General features: G+C 36.7%; 1 protein-coding gene across 8 annotated transcripts in view; it reads right to left on the reverse strand.

Annotated features, from left to right (window-relative positions):
- The window catches only part of RPAP2 (RNA polymerase II associated protein 2), a 117829-nt gene that overhangs the window by 73500 nt on the left and 26487 nt on the right, over nt 1-17842 (reverse strand). For 5 of the 8 annotated variants that reach the window (XM_010598109.3, XM_064282276.1, XM_064282275.1 and 2 more), the window contains exons 7-10: nt 13583-13618; nt 10643-11570; nt 8472-8554; nt 5235-5315 (exon numbers count right to left, since the gene is read on the reverse strand). In XM_010598109.3, coding sequence (XP_010596411.2) covers nt 5235-5315; nt 8472-8554; nt 10643-11570; nt 13583-13618 — 1128 coding nt within the window. Of the gene's footprint in view, nt 1-1880; nt 3040-5234; nt 5316-8471; nt 8555-10642; nt 11571-13582; nt 13619-17842 lie in introns of those variants that run through there. The other 3 variants (XM_064282280.1, XM_064282279.1, XM_023558413.2) reach the window with 3 other exon arrangements.

Raw genomic sequence — 17842 nt, forward strand, 5'->3', positions numbered from 1 at the left:
AATAGAACATCGAAAAGGAAATCACCAAACCAATACCATTTACAATAGTCCCCAAGAAGATAAAATATTTAGGAATAAATCTAACCAGAGAGGTAAAAGAACTATACAAAGAAAACTACAAGACACTACTGCAAGAAACCAAGAGAGACCTACGTAAGTGGAAAAACATACCTTGCTCATGGATAGGAAGACTCAGCATTGTGTAAATGTCTACTTTACCCAAAGCAATCTAAAGATACAATGCAATCCTGATCCAAATTCCAATGGCATTTGTTAATGAGATGGAGAAACAATTCACCAACTTCATATAGAAAGGGAAGAGGCCCGGGATAAGTAAAGTATTACCGAAGAAGAAGAACAATGTGGGAGGCCTCACACTACCCGATTTTAGAACCTGTTATACCGCCACAATAGTCAAAACAGCCTGGTACTGGTACAACAACAGATACATAGAACAATGGAACAGAACGGAGAATCCAGATGTAAATTCATCCACCTGTGAGCAGTTGATATTTGACAAAGGCCCAAAGTCTGTTAATTGGGGAAAAGACAGTCTCTTTAACAAATGGTGCTGGCATAACTAGATATTCGCCTGTAAAAAAAATGAAACAAGACCCATACTTCACACCATGCACAAAAACTAACTGAAAATGGATCAAAGGCCTACACATAAAATCTAAAACAATAAAGACCATGGAAGAAAAAATAGAGACAATGCTAGGAGCCCTAATACATGGCATAAACAGTATACAAAACATTACCAACAATGCAGAAACACCAGAAGAGAAACTAGATAACTGGGAGCTCCTAAAGATCAAACACTTATGCTCATCAAAAGATTTCACCAAAACAGTAAAAAGATTACCTACAGACTGGGAAAAAATTTTTGGCTACAACAAATCTGATCAGTGTTTAAAATCTACAAGATACTGCAAAACCTCAACAACAGAAAGACAATCCAATCAAAAAATGGGCAAAGGATAAAAGCAGGCACTTCACCAAAGAAGACATTCAGGCAGGTAACAGATACATGCGGAAATGCTCACAATGATTAGCCATTAGAGAAATGCAAATCAATACCACAATGAGATACCATCTCACCCCAACAAGGCTAGCATTAATTCAAAAAACACCAAATAATAAATGTTGGAGAGGTTGTGGAGAGGCTGGAACAGTTATACACTGCTGTTGGGAATGTAAACCAGTACAACCACCTTGGAAATCGATTTAGCACGTCTTTAAAAAGCTAGAAACAGAAGTATCATACAATCCAGCGATCCCACTTCTTGGAATATATCCTAGAGAAATCAGAGTCCTCACGAATAGATATACGCATACCCATCTTCACTGCAGCACTGTTCACAATGGCAAAAAGATGGAAAACACCTAGGTGCTCATCAACAGATGAATGGATAAACAAATTATGGTATATTCACACAACGGAATACTATGCAACGATAAAGAACAACGATGAATCCATGAAACACCTCGTAACATGGATGAATCTGGAAAGTATTACCCTGAGTGAAATCAGTCAGTGGCAAAAGGACGAATATTGTATGAGACCACTATTATAAGAACTCAAGTAAAGGTTTAAACACATAAGAAAGCATTCTTTGATGGTTTTGAGGGTGCGGAGTGAGGGAAAGGGGTATTCACTTATTAGACAGTAGAAAAGAATTGTCTTAGGTGAAGGCAAGGACAACATACAGTACAGGCAAAGTCAGCACAACTGGACTAAACCAAAAGCTAAGAAGTTTCCTGAACACAACCAAACACTTTGAGGGACAGAGTAGTGCATGGTGTGTGTGTGGGGGGGGGGGCTGGGGGGCTGGGGACAAAGTTTATTAAGAAAATGTTCTGCATTCCACTTTGATGAGTGGCATCTGGGGTCTTAAAAGCTAGCAAGTAGCCATCGAAAAAACCAAACCGTCTAGTCGATTCCGTCTCGTAGCAACCCTGTAGGACAGAGCAGAACTGCCCTATAGTTTCCAAGGAGCGCCTGGTGGCTTTGAACTGCCAACCTCTTGGTTAACAGCTGTAGCACTTAACCACTATGCCACCAGGGTTTTCAACAGCCCTAAGATGCATCAGTTGGTCCCAACCCACCTGGAACAAAGGAGAATAAAGAACACCGAAGACATAAGGAAGATATGAGCCCAGGAGACAGAAAAGGCCGTATAAACCAGAGACATCAGCAGCCTGAAACCAGAAGAACTAGATGGCTGCCCTGACAGGGAATACAACTGAGAGTCCCTAATGGAGCAGGAGAAAAGTGGGGTACAGAACTCAAATTCTAGTAAAAAGACCAGACTTAATGGCCTGACTGTGACTGGAGGGACCCTAGAAGAAATGGCTCTCAGACTCTCTGTTAGCCCAAAACTAAAACCATTCCTGAAGCCAACTTTTCAGATAGAGATTATACTGGACTATAAAACATAAAATGATACTTGAGAAATGTACTTCTTAGGTCAAGTAGATACATGAGACTAAATAGGCAGCTCCTGTCTGGAGGAGAGATGCAAAGTAGAGAGGGACAGAAGCTGGTTGAATGCACGTGGGAAATACAGGGTGGAAAGGAGGAGTGTGCTGTCACATTACAGGGAAAGCAACTAGGGTCATATAACAATGTGAGTAAAAAAATTTTTTTTTTAAATTTTTATTAAGCTTCAAGTGAACATTTACCATTCCAATCAGTCTGTCACATGTAGGTTTACATACATCTTACTCCCTTCTCCCACTTGCTCTCCCCCTGTTGAGTCAGCCCTTACAGTCTCTCGTTTCGTGCCAATTTTGCCATCTTCCCTCTCTCTCTATCTTCCCATCCCCCCTCCAGTCAAGAGTTGCCTATACACTCTCCCGTGTCCACCTGATTTAATTAGCTCACTCTTCATCAGCATCTCTCTCCCCGCCACTGACCAGTCCTTTTCATGCCTGATGATTTGTCTTCGGGGATGGTTCCTGTCCTGTGCCATCAGAAGTTCTGGGGAGCATTGTCTCTGGGATTCCTCTAGTCGCAATCATACCATTAGGTGTGGTCTTTTAGTGAGTAAAAATTTTTGTATGAGAAGCTAACTTTAACGGTGAACTTTCACTTAAAGCACAATAAATAAAAAAAAGGAACAAAAAAAACCTTTTTTCCCCCTCTTTTGGTTGCATGACTCTTTGAAAAGTATAAGATAGAGCAATTAAAATACAAGTATTTTTTTCTTCATCACTAATACAGAGGCAGAGAAGTTCACCTTTGACCTTGATATTTGGCCCAAATCCTCTATTTAAGCAATGCATTTAGTTAGTCCAAACTTCTAAAAGCCTAGGCCAATGTAAGCATCATTTCTGGCATAGGTTTCCATAATATCTAATTAGTGTAAGAATCTCAGTAATTTGAACAAACACATCATTCAGATGTTATTACTTGAACATTCACTTTCAAATATAGTCAAACATTTTGGATGAAATGGAGTGAAACTGTCCTTATGTGCTTGTTCTACATCAGGTAAAGAATAAAACGCTGCAATAATTGAGGACCCTTATGAAAACTATTAATTTTATGTATAAAAAACAAGTAGAAAGGACTTGCAATTATTTAGAAAAATAGACTGACAGTCAATAGGTATTAATTAAGCAGATTACTTTCTCAAGAACATTATATCTTGGAAATAAAAATGTTAATAAAATTTAAATAATAATACAAGGCAGAATAAGAGATTTACTTTGTCATAATTCAAACCTTTGTAGAACTGCATCATGTACCAGGATTCATAACATTAAAGAAAACAGTCTTTAAGAGATACATTTAAATTTTAGTTATTTAGTTCCATAAATCTTTAAAAAAAAAAGCTGTATTGGGGAATTCTTCACATCTTATAATGAATTAAAAGCAGAATGTCATCTCAAAATTTCATAAGGAGTAAAATTTTCTAAATCATATAAATAACATACATGCAATCATACAAATATAATTTCTAATGAAAATATAATAACAAAGTGTTAGACAAAACGGTTAAGAGAAAAATGGGGTACCCCAAACACATTTTGTTCTTATCAGTCAAACTTCACAACAAACAGTTTACAAGAATTTTTAAGAAGGCAGCTACTGCAGTTTTGAGTCTCATGGAGGCTAAATATTTAAGCATAAAGTATTAAAAATGATCCTTTTCTAAAAACAAAATTTTAAAAAAGACCCTTTTCAGTAGTTGAAGGATTTTTGAGATTTGCCTAAGCTATGAATCCTAAATAGAGTTCCTTCTAGTAAACACTTTATTGAAAAATTTTTTCCTGAATTACTCTGTGGCATACAAAAAAGTATTTTTTAAACATCTTAGTTGAAAGTGAATGCATATTTGGCATTACAAATGTATAGTTCTTGTACTACAATTTTAAACTGTTAAAATCTGAATACTACTATTAGCAACAATAAACTATAATAATATTAATCTTTTGGGGGAGTTGATTTTTGTACCTCAGAAGTTCATTTTATGTTGGTGCTATCTGGCTTCGACAGCACTGGGTTTTATCTGGCTTTAGCCACAGGCAAATATTTGGTCGCCTGGCATTCCCCAAAATGCGTATTTGGTACCTCTCTACTAGTACGGTATTTAGAAGCATAACCCTATGCTTCTTGGTGTAGAGAATCTAGTCTTAGCCTGGTTGACTATTTCTTCCTTAACAGTTTTAGAAAATTTCAACTTTAAGTGATATCAGTTCTCTATTCTCCCTTTCTTAGTATTTCTGTAGCGCTTCAAGTCTGTTCTACAAAATTCAATATTAAATTACCTACTGTCTTGTACTGTTCACTGTGTTCACCTTATTTTCTGCAGGGAGTTCTTCCTTGAGTGTGGGTATCAGGCTTCTTTTGTACTGCCTGCAGCGCCTATCAGCATGGTGCTGGTCATCGGATATGTAGTATCTGCTCATCCACTAAAATCCAAGATGTTACTGACTAGCCACCTTCGTGTCACTGATAAAATATTTCCTTCTTAATGTTAGATTATCCCATAAATGAACTATCCGAAGCTAAATATGTCAAGATTTGAGTAAATAAGGGGTTACATTTAATGGAGTAAAGAAACAATGTTGTTTAGCTGAGAGGAAAATCGAACACTGTACTTAGATCTAAGATCGTGAAGATAATTACTTAACTTTCCTCATGCTTTTGTTTATCTATGGATTCTGTGAGGCATTTACATAAAGTCAAAATAATCAAGGAGAAAACTGTTATATTTAAAACTAACCTGAAAGTTCGAACAAGATTTTTAAGTTGTGTATAAATATCTCCTAATGTAATCTGAAGAGGTCCCAAAAGTCCAGGCAATCTGAAAATAAAAAATTACATTTCCTTTAAAATATAATTTAATGATACAGATACATTTTTTTGGTCATGTCTAAGTCTGAATTTTCTGTGGTTTTAACAAGGGCACTTAGGTAGAGGCAGTCATGATTTTAAACAAACAGTTAAGCTAGGTTATGACTGGTGAGAAGTTATAATGAAAAATCTGATAGTAACTCCACATTCCCCTTTGTAGTTACAGAGTAATAAGTGCTGAAATACAAAAAAATTATTTTGGCTACTGTCATGTCTCTAGTTTTTCTTATCTCTTTACTTTCAGATATTAGAACAAGAGAAAGAAAATATAAGCCAAGAGAACTGCCCCCAACATAGTCCAAGCTGGTGATGTTAAAGCTGGTACATTTCTAGAGAGCAATTTGACAATAGATATTAAGATTTTAAATACGGTAGATATTCTCTGACTGAACAGTTTTACCATGAAAAAAAATTTATCCTAAGGAAATAATCAGATAAACATAAAAAAGATGCTTGCTGCAGAAACGTTTTTAGTAGAAAAAAATTAGAAAAAAAATGTCTACAACAGGTGGTTGGTTAAATAAATTATGGCATACTCATATAATAGAATATAATAAAACCTTTAAAACAATAATGTAAATCTGTATTTTTTAATGTGGAAAGGCATTCATGATAAATGTTAAGTGAAAAATGCACGTAGAGTACTCTCATTTTTATAAAATGGTATCTATTATATAATGCTATTGTACATGATACATATTATAGAGCAACAGTATTTCTTTCCTTCTAGGTTTTTCCCATAACAAAGGGAACCAAAAGGAATGAATATACATATATTATATATATATGTCACAGGGATAAACATCAAAATATTAATAGTAATTATCACTGAGGGTGGAATTACAGGTGATTTCACTTCCTTCTTTATATCACTTTGTATTGCCTAAATCTTCTGCAAGTAAGCACGTATTACTTTTTTTTCAAAGCTTTATTTTTAAAGCCTCAAAATGCTCTAGAGAGAATAGTAATAATAATCCCATATATTTAAACCCAGATTCAATCTCCCAATATTTTGTCACATTTACTTTATTTTACCTTCCTTCATTTTTGCAGTAATATTTTAAAGTAAATTTCTGATAGTGTCATTTGACCCTTAAAGATCTCTAAATACAAAAGTATTTTCTTATATAACTACAATAAGATTATTGTATTTAATTAAATTAATAACTCCTTAATATTGTCTAATACCCAACCCACATTGAATTTTCTCCAATGATCTAAAAAAAAAGCCTGTTACAATTCATTTGTTTAAATCAGAAACTAAATAAATCGAAAAGTATAATTACTTTTATAACCACGTATTAGTTTTATAATAAGAATAAAAGCCAATTGCTTTCATTTAAAAAAAAAGTCCTATGCCATCATAATTAGTTTTGTTTTCAGTGCTTCCTTTTCTCTAAGCCATTTCACTTCTTCTCAAATTCAGTTCTTGTGCCAAACCCGTTGCCGTCAATTCTGACTTGTAGCAACCCTATAGGACAGAGTAGACCTGCCCCATAGGATTTCCAAGGAGCACCTGGTAGATTCGAACTGCCAACCTCTTGGCTAGCAGTCTTACCTCTTAACCACTACACCTCCAGGGTTTCTGTTCTTGTGCCAGTGATTTGGTCTTTTAGCAGGGTTGCATTTGGCATGCTGCTGTAGCCAAAACCCAATAGGAACAGAAGTCCTTCAGTGACAGGCCTGTGCCTTTGTAAACTGCTTAAACTTAAAAGTCTAGAGAACTCTTTCCACATAAAACCCAACGTACTAATTGCACACTAGTACTGACAATCCATTCCGATTTTTAAAACTAAGGTAAAGCATTGATATCTTCTCTATGAGCCAGATAGGGTCGCTGTGAATCGGAATCAACCCGAAGGCAATGGGTTACGGGTTAAGCTAATTTTATATGGAAACAACCTTACAAGTATGAGGACCAGATAAAAGGCAAAACTAATACAGATCTGTTATATATGAAGAGCTGAGCATATATCTCAATAAATATTAATTTAAATATTTATTCTAAATGTAAGTATCAGAGGAGTAAATTCTTCCTCTTGATTCATCTTTTTAATGGTTCAAATCAAGATACAAAGCCAATCAAAAACAATTTCAAGTTTTGCTTAAAAATATGTATTTTAAAGTAAAATAATCACACCTCCCATTATATCACTGGTCATGTTTTACATCTGGGCTGCTCAAAATATACTGGCTTCCAGGAAACATGTGTTTTTCTTATTCTCAAACTGTTACAAAATTAAGGTTTCTCCATAAGCACACCTTAAACAACAAATTAAAAAACACCTCTCCCTTTTTTCTGTTAAAAAAAAAGGAAGAAAATAAGACAGCCCTCAGACTTCTGGAAAAAGATTTTCATGTACCTTTTGAAAGAGAAACCAAAATAGCAATTTTAAAATGTCATTTATGACTGGGCTAATTACAAGAACAGCAGTTTCCATCACGGAAAGCTAAAATGAAAAGCAGAGCTGAACAAAAGCTCCGGTGCTGAGTGTTAAATCGCTCTATGAGTATGTATGCAGAGTGACTTAACAGACCGTTAAAACTTTATAAAGTCACATTCAAATGTCAAACTGATGTGACACATTTACCACAAATCAGTATTTAAATGGGTCTAACTGTGATATTTTTTCCTGACTTCACTGGATTAAGTGGGAGTGAGGCAGTTTGGCTGCCTACTCCCATAATCTCAACCTTCCTCTTTATTTCGTGCCTCTGTGTCTTTTACACTTAACTTCCTTCCTTTCGGAAACCCTGGTGGCATAGTGGTTAAGTGCTATGGCTGCTAAAGAAAAGGTCAGCAGTTTGAATCCGCCAGGTGCTCCTTGGAAACTCTATGGGGCAGTTCTACCCTGTCCTACAGGGTTGCTATGAGTTGGAATAGACTCAATGGCAATAGGTTTGTTTTTTTTTGGTCTTCCTTCCTTTCAATGTTGCCTTAACAGGATATCTTAAAAATCTAAATTCTCAGGTGAAGAAATCAACGTGAACTTTCACATTATTTTTCAAAACATTCAAAATTCAAGCATCATACATATATATTATGAACTCATAATCTCAAATTATTTAAAAAATATTACAAAACTGGAGTGACTGACATACTTACACTTTACGCAGTTTTTCAAGTACGATGCGTTTTCTAATCTGGTTCTGAGAACTTGAATCTATCAGTGGAAAGGTGGGATCACGCTGAATCAGATTTTTAAACAAAAGAGAATCAAAATTTCACATTCCTTCACTGATAAGTAAGAATAATTGACATTAAAACCCTAAAGTTTACAATTGTGGCACAGCAGAAAAAGAACTAGACTTAAAAATCATAACGTTTTAGTATCAGCTCAGTTATTAGGCTGTTGTGAACTTAAAATTGAGTTATTTGCTCTCTTCCAGAGTGAGTTTTTTCCATACGTACAATAGGGATACAAATGCCCCCAGAGCCCTGGTGGTGTAATGGTTAAGCTCTCAGCTGCTCCTGAAAGGTCAGCAGCTGGAACTCAATAGCTGCTCCATGAGAAAGATGTGGCGATCTGCAGCCTTGGAAACCCTAGGGACAGTTCTACTCTATTCTACAGGGTCTCTATGAGTTGGAATTGGCAATGGGAATGCTCCTTTACTGAGTAGATGTATACAAAAGGACTTCACGAGATGGTTAAGAGCTGGCTGCTAACCAAAAGATTGGCAGTTCAAATCCACCAGCTGCTCCTTAGAAACCCTATGGGGGCAGTTCTACTCTGTCCTATAGGGTTGCTGAGTCAGAATCTACTCGACGGCCATGAGTTTTTGGTTTGGGCAATCCTTTATATTTATACGCTGTTGTTACGTGCCACTGAGTCGATTCCAAACTCTTAACCACTGTGCCAACAGGGCTCCAGAGAGCTAATACAGCAGTGAAAAACTATGGGCTGAGATCTTGAAGAAGTAATTCCAGAGAAAGTATTGACCAATTCCACAAAAAGCAACTGAGGTACTGAGAACCTGAGTGGAGTTTTTCTAGTAAAAATTAAAGTTCCAGGCATGCCAAGAAGGGAGAGTATTGGCAAACACCCCCAGTCTTGAGACCAGGACCTGGAAGGACCAAACTCTGGCAATAAGAATGCACAGAAAATAGACTGGCTTTTACAAGGACTGACGCCCAACTTCAAATCATTTTAATCCCTGATTAGATTGAGGTAATTTGGACTGCTACAAATCATCGGCCAGAAGCAAATATAAATCCATTCTAGAAGATGACGGCATCATCCTGGGTCTCAAATTATCTCTGTAATTTTTTTATCTACAATTTTTGGCATACAGTAAAACAATAATAAAACAAGACAACATGATCAAAATCCAAAACATTCAACCACAGAAATCAAACCCCAGAGAATCCAGATAATGAAGCTATCATCGTTTATAACTTCTTTTTCATGCCAAATGACTTCATTTTCCAGACAGTACACCACAGCAACCAAAAATGGGTGAAGGAAATACTAAGAAATCCTCCCCACATCTTAGTTGCATAAATTCAGTCTCTCCATTTAACTACTATTTACTGACTACTGATTTTATGTCAGATACTGTAATAAATGCTTTACATAAATCATCTTTAAAACTTGTAACAACTTTGAAAGGGAAATCATTAATAGTCCCATTTACAAATAAGCAGACAGACTCAAGGAACTTTAACTTTTCAGACAGCTAGGAAGTGACAGAGCAAAGATTCATACCTGAGTCTACCTGAACGTGCTCTTTCCATGCTCTCCTATATCCATCATTTACCAGTAAATCTCCTTTACCACATTATTTTCACCTATAATATTTTAAATGGGCACGTTTCCCAAATGTTACCCAGATGAATATTTTACTTTTCAACTAGTAAGTCTATCCCACTGCACATAGTGCCATCGGGGAGGATGGGGGCGGGGAGGGAGATACACACTCCACGTAGAAATTTGAAAGAATACATACCAACAAAGAAAGCACAAGCCTCTTCATAGAGTTAACTTAACATACGAAAAACTAAGTCTTAAAGGAAAATTTGCCTCACACCTTTCTAGGCTATTTCTACATTAGAGAAAAATGTTACATGTTTATGAAAATTTACCAGGGGCAAATGTCAACTTATTTGGAAAACAGTAATGCCAACACTAGAGGCAGAATTTTAAACCGGAAGACAGAACAACTAAAGTAACCTGAAAATGTAACAATTATCTCTTCAATGTTTTTCCTGCTCCAAGATTTGCCATGATGAGTTTTCTGTATATTAGCATCATAGAAAAATTTATCATTAGGACATACCTCTTCTAAGTCTTGTGATTTGGTGGATTCTTCATTCAAAACATATTGTCCTCTATAAAACTCCCTGATCCTTAGATTTAATGTTTCAGTTTCTTTTTTCAAGTTCTCATAACTTGGCAATGGTTTAACGGCTGCATCTGAACCCCTGAAAGGCAAAGCCTCATCCAAACTGTTCTGAGATTCCCTCAAGGCAAGAGAGTGACCGACTGGGTCAGAGTTTACATCATCTTCATCAAGTTCTTCTGCTTCTATCAGAGGGGCTGAAGGGGGTTTCTGACACACAGAAGAATAATTCTGACCATACAAAAACCTCAGAGTTTCTTCTGTCTTCCACTCAGTCAAAGTCTCTTTCAGGACTTTAAGTAAGTTTGTCTTTGCAACTTCAGGAGAAACCTGCACTGAACTAGACACTGACCTAGAAACTTGGTTTGATTTGGCAAATTTCTTCTTAAAATGTTCTGCACTTTTCTTACTTATGCCTACTAGAGTTATTCCTGAGCTACTGTATTTATTTTCAGAAGCTTTTACTCTTTCTTGCAAAAGATTGTTTGAAGAAATCTGAGTGTTTACATTCTGTGAAGGAAGCGCAGAAACAGCAGCTTTCTCCTGACTATCCAATCTGCAGTTGTGTAACTGCTCGGCGACATCTACTATTGCCTGTTCTTTGTCCTTGTGTTTGGAGTTAACTTTGTGATCTGCTTTCTTTTTCATTATGGCTTTTTTGTGCAGCTGTGGACTTACACTCGTTGCATTTGGTTTGTTTCCTGGAAGAATGGAGGAAACGAAGTCTTGCTCATTATCACTGCTACTATCACTATGAGTGCTAGAAGAATGAGATTCATACTGCTTTTCAGAATGACCAGGATTTTCAATATCTGACGTTTTAATGGCCTGACTGCATAACTGTATTTCTTCTCCAGAATGGCCACTGTAGAAGGAAAAATAAACAAAATAACTATAAAGAGAAAGCAAAATGTCCCACAGTACTTCACTTTGTAACTTCCAAGGTAGATATTTTATCCCTTAGGCAAAGCCTTGTTAATAGGCTTTGATATATAAATTTCAAAAGGTTATAATTTCTCTACAATGATTATATATTTGATATAGTTCTCCTTTCATCATCTTCTCTTATCTTTTTTCCTAATTATTTAAAATTTGTAAAAGGGGTACAGCAAAAAGAAAAAAGAAATATTTGATAACTCCATCCTGCTGAATTATTTTGATTTTTGCCTATTCCTTTTCTGTGACTATTGTATATAATCTCTTAAAAAAGTTTTTCTTTTGAAAATTTTAACATTGATTTCCTAAAAAATATAAGAATCCCTGCTTAGAAAGATAAAAACATGAAAAGAGATGGGTAAACACTTTCCAGTTTTCACTGACAGTCCCTGGTGGTACAGCAGTTAAGAGTGAGGCTGGCAACAAAAGGTCAGTAGTTCAAATCCACCAGCCACTCCTTGGAAACCCCATGCGGCAGTTCTACTCTGTTCTATAGGGTCGCTATGAGTCGGAATCAACTTACAGCAACAGGTTTGGTTTTTGGTTTTGGTCATACGGAAGATTTCAGAGACAGAGTAAAGAACAAAGAAAGTCATAGAGTAAAATAAAGTTGGCAAATCAACAATTATTAATGAAAGATATTTAAGTGTGAAAACCCACGATTATAACAGAATAAGAACAATAAAAGACAACAGCTTTCCTTTGGACTGTGTTCCTTCCATTTTCTGGGTAGGGTTGAAAAAGATTAGAACTACGAAAATAGTGAAGGCACAAAGAAGCTTTGCCAATACAAACTTGACACAAACAAGGACAGGCGGAGCAACTGCCCTCAGACAAAACCACATTCAGATAAAAGATAGGATGAGAAGAATTCTGGGTCAAGAAACACGCTGCAGGGAAAATACAAATTAAAAAAAAAAAGGGCTGAAAACAAGGTTGTGCATTAAAAAAAAAAAAAAAACCATTGCCGTCGAGTTGATTCCAACTCATAGCAACCCTACAGGACAGAGGAGAACTGCACCGTAGAGTTTCCAAGTAGCGGCTGGTGGGTTCATACTGCTGACATTTTGGTTAGCAGCCAAGCTCTTAATTACTGCGCCACCAGGGCTCCAGGTTGTGAATGGAAATGGAGAAAGGATGACAAGCCTGTTCAATATTAAATATTTTTTTAAGTTAGAATCTAGCCGACATAGCTGTGGGACTGACGCTTAGATCAGAAGAAAAGTAAGTATAATTTCATAAAAATTAGAACAATTCAATTTTCATGTATTTCATACTTTATATTAGAGGTGGAATTCTAAGGCAGTTACGTTTTTCTATATTATTTGAATCTATAAATTAAAGATACAAATCAATAAATAAATCTCTCTCACTTGTGCTCAATTCCATGTAATAAAGGTGGTGACTAACAACCAGGGAATTTTATTCTGGCAGTGAAAAGACATGTTTTGAAAGATGGCTATAGCTGGGCATGCAAAACCTTGAGGAGAGTTTTAGGGGAAAAAAAAAAAAATCACAATTTAGAATTTCTATTAATGCTTTAGATGCTCTTTCAGATAATTAAATAACTGATACGATAATGTCTTAAAATCCTATAAAATAAGATCTAAAAACCTTTCAACAAATGTAATTGGTACAATCCAGTTGACAAAGAACCACAGTATCTCAAATGGAAGCTATATTTGTGTCATATTTCAACAGGTTCAATTAGACATCCTCAGTAGGAACAGCTGTACAATAAATCATACAAATCAAACACATCATCTTACCATCACAAAAGAAAAACCTAAACAGGCCAAATATTTCTTTGTGTGGATTAGAATGGGATACTTACATAATGCATTAGCACAGGAAGTTCAAGAGCTCATATCACCTGGTTTACTCCTAATGTTTTTACTAACATGAATATATAGAAGGTAAGTGATACTGATTCAACCATACCTTTGTCCTTCTTTCAGCAGCTGAAAATCAGGATGCCTGTGACAAAAACAGAGAAATAGAAAACTGAAGGCAGAGATACAGCAACTGACATGTCAAACACTTCCAAGTGTTTACTATAACTACACTGGATAGAAAATATAATTAAAAAAGAACAGTTCATATAAAGATTTTTTTAATAATTTTTATTGTGCTTTAAGTGAAAGTTTACAAATCAAGTCAGTCGCTCACACAAAAACCCATATACACCTTGCTACACATCCCCAATTACTTTTTAATGAGACAGCCCGCTCTCTCCCTCCACTCTCTCTTTTCGTGTCCATTTTGCCAGCTTCCAACCCCCTCCACCCTCTCATCTTCCCTGCAGGCAGGAGATGCCAACAGTCTCAAGTGTCCACCTGATCCAAGAAGCTCGCTCCTCACCAGCATACCTCTCCAACCCATCGTCCAGTCCAATCCATGTCTGAAGAGTTGGCTTCGGGAATGGTTCCTGTCCTGGGGCAACAGAAGGTCTGGGGGCCATGACCACTGGGGTCCTTCCAGTCTCAATCAGATCATTAAGTCTGGTCTTATAAGAATTTGGGGTCTGCATCCCACTGCTCTCCTGCTCCCTCAGGGGTTCTCTGTTGTGTTCCCTGTCAGGGCAGTCATCAGTTGTAGCCAGGCACCATCTAGTTCTTCTCGTCTCAGGATGATGTAGTCGCCAGTTCATGTGGCCCTTTCTGACTCTTGGGCTCATAATCACCTTGTGTTCTTGGTGTTCTTCATTCTCCTTTGATCCAGGTGGGTTGAGACCAATTGATGCATCTTAGGTGGCTGCTTGCTAGCATTTAAGAATGTTTTCTTAATAGATTTTATTATGCCAATTGACTTAGATGTCCCCTGAAACCATGGTTCCCAGACTCCTGCCCCTGCTACGCTGGCCTTCGAAGCATTCAGTTTATTCAGGAAACTCCTTTGCTTTTGGTTTAGTCCAATTGTGCTGACCTCCCCTGTATTGTGTGCTGTCTTTCCCTTCACCTAAAGTAGTTCTTATCTACTATCTAATTCGTGAATACCCCTCTCCATCCTCCCTCCCTCCCCCTCTCATAACCACGAAAGAATGTTTTCTTCTCGGTTTAAACTATTTCTCAAATTCTTATAATAGTGGTCTTATACAATATTTGTCCTTTTGCAACTAATTTCACTCAGCATAATGCCTTCCAGGTTCCTCCATATTATGAAATGTTTCACAGATTCATCACTGTTCTTTATCAATACATAGTATTCCATTGTGTGACTATACCATAATTTATCCATTCATCCGTTGATGGGCACCTTGGTTGCTTCCATCTTTTTGCTATTGTAAACAGTGCTGCAATAAACATGGGTGTGCATATATCTGTTCGTGTAAAGGCTGTTATTTCTCTAGGATATATTCCAAGGAGTGGGATTGCTGGATTGTATGGTAGTTCTATTTCTAGCTTTTTAAGGAACCACCAAATTGATTTCCAAAGTGGTTTGTACCATTTCACATTCCCACCAGCAGTGTAGAAGTGTTCCAATCTCTCCACAGCCTCTCCAACACTTATTATTCTGTGTTTTTTGGATTAATGCCAGCCTTGTTGGAGTGAGGGGAAATCTCACTGTAGTTTTGATCTGCATTTCTCTAATGGCTAATGATCGTGAACATTTCCTCATGTATCTGTTAGCCACCTGAATGTCTTCTTTAGTGAAATGTCTATTCATATCTTTTGCCCATTTTTTAATTGGGTTATTTGTCTTTTTGTAGTTGAGTTTTTTTTGCAGTATCATGCAGATTTTAGAGATCAGGTGCTGATCAGAAATGTCATAGCTAAAAACTTTTTCCCAGTCTGTAGGTAGTCTTTTTACTCTTTTGGTGAAGTCTTTGGATGAGCATAGGTGTTTGATTTTTAGGAGCTCCCAGTTATCTAGTTTTTCTTCTACATTCTTTATAATGTTTTATATACTGTTTATGCCATGTATTAGGGCTCCTACTGTTGTCCCTATTTTTTCTTCCATGATCTTTATTGTCTCAGATTTTATGTTTAGGTCTTTGATCCATTTTGAGTTAGTTTTTGTGCATGGAGTGAGGTATGGGTCTTGTTTCATTTTTTTGCAGATGGATATCCAGTTATGCCAGCACCATTTGTTAAAAAGACTGTCTTTTCCCCATTTAACTGTTTTGGGGCCTTTGTCAAATATCAGCTGCTCATATGTGGATGGATTTATGTCTGGATTCTCAATTCTGTTCCATTGGTCTATGTATCTGTTGTTGTACCAGTACTTGTCCATTAAACTCTTAATGAGACCTCAGAATCCTTAGTACCACACATCAGGAGACATGACCAATAACTGCTGTCCTGCACTCCTGCTCCAGAGATTCCCCTAGTGAGGAATTCCCTAACACCCAAAATAAACGTAAAAGGCTAAGACAAAATAAGTCAATGGGAAGTATACTGCCCTTCAACAGAAATTTAATCTATTTTTTCTTCTTCCTTACCCCTAATTCTTAGCCCCTTAGTCAATTCAGGCATATCCTTTCCCAAATATCCAAATTATCCTGTTTACCCTACTTTCTTCCACTCACTAAAATTCCAGTAACAGAAGCTACCCTGATTTGGTGTTGCTCAAAAAAATGAATGACACTGCTTGGATGGTGATTAATCTTGACTACCCCAGGGGATAGTTGTAACTCCCATTAAGAGCTTTTTTGACCTAAATAGTATGCTAACATTCATAACAGAATGTTTTATTGACTACTGTCTCCCACTTCCACAATGTAGTTCTCTCACTCTTCTTATCCCACACCCTTGCCCAAGTTTTCCTGGTTAAAATTAACAAAGTTCAGTACTGTGCATCTGTGTGTCATCTGGCCCTCTACTCAGGTCTCAGTATCATGGTAGGGAAGAAGATATGTGTAGACACAGTGATTCTCAACTGGATTCTTACAACCAATGGCTAACTTGCAAATGCATAGTATACTCCATAATTCGACAACTTCCTTCAAAAGTCAAATTCTGAACTATTATGTGCAAGGACTATACTGTATATGTTAAGTGATACAAAGTGTAGGCTCCCATTCTAAAGGACCTAACAATTTAGAAGGAGAAAAACCCATGTTCTAGGAGCTTTACCGGGGCAGATTACTGTCAGGCGCTGTAAATTTGAAAAGGGGCTTTATTCTGTAGGAAGGTGCTGTGGGATTGGGAGAGATGCCAGCCATACCTAGAAGCAGAATCTCTGATGTGGTGAAAAAATGTGAAATTGTTCATTACAGATGATGTAGTAAGCAAGGGAAACACCATGCTTACCTTGCCTATTAGATAATCTGCCCCTGAGTTTTACAGACATTAATCTTCTTAACAATATGTAGCTACTATCACTATCATCCTCATGTTATAGACAATGAAACTGAGTGCAGAGAAAATAAGTAATTTGCCCAAAGTCATACAGCTAATTAAGTGGTGAAAGCCAGAAATCAAATCCATGCAGTCTGGCTCATAATAACAATGATGCATCATACCATTCAAGACAGTATGTGTTAAGTACGATGACAGATATATGAGCTGCTGCAAGAAATAAAAAACTTCCTTCTGAGCCAATCAAGAAAAGCTTCAGAGAGGAGTTATTTCAGCTAGATCTTTAAGGATTCATATAGTTTGTATATTAAAGGTATTTGCAGCAATCCTGTGGATCTCAGTCTGAGGTCTTAATCCACAAACCTCTCCCTTTCTTCTTTTTCTTTTTAGCATATAATCGTGTTTAATTCTATCCTATCTCTTACAAACTTTTCCTTCCATCATATAGCTACTCCTCTCTTTCACTGTAAGCCTTCTTTAAAGTAGTCTGAACTCATATTTTCAAGATGTGGCAGTCTGCTTCTATAGAGATTTACAGCCTTGGAAACCCTATGGCGCTGCTACGGGTTGGAATCGACTTAACAGTTGGTTTTTTTTTTTTTTTTTTTGGTTTATGTCCTATTCAGTCATTAACTCTCTGCCTCCTGGATCCCATTACACCCCTAAAATAGCTCTTGCTAAAATCACCAATTACCATGGAATTGCTGTATCTAGTGGATATGTTATAGGTTTTTTTTTTTTTCTTTTTTAAAGTAGAGGAAAAAGCCAGTAGAACAGGAAAGCTTGAAGGAGGAAGAACAGGAATAAATCATAAAGCAAGGCTCTGAAGAGAGAAGAGAGTTAATAATACATAGGAGGGTACTATACTCGCAAGGAGAAGGCAGAGAAAGGAGAGTACATG

This window comes from Loxodonta africana, chromosome 3, assembly GCF_030014295.1.
Source record: "Loxodonta africana isolate mLoxAfr1 chromosome 3, mLoxAfr1.hap2, whole genome shotgun sequence".
NCBI lineage: Eukaryota > Metazoa > Chordata > Mammalia > Proboscidea > Elephantidae > Loxodonta > Loxodonta africana.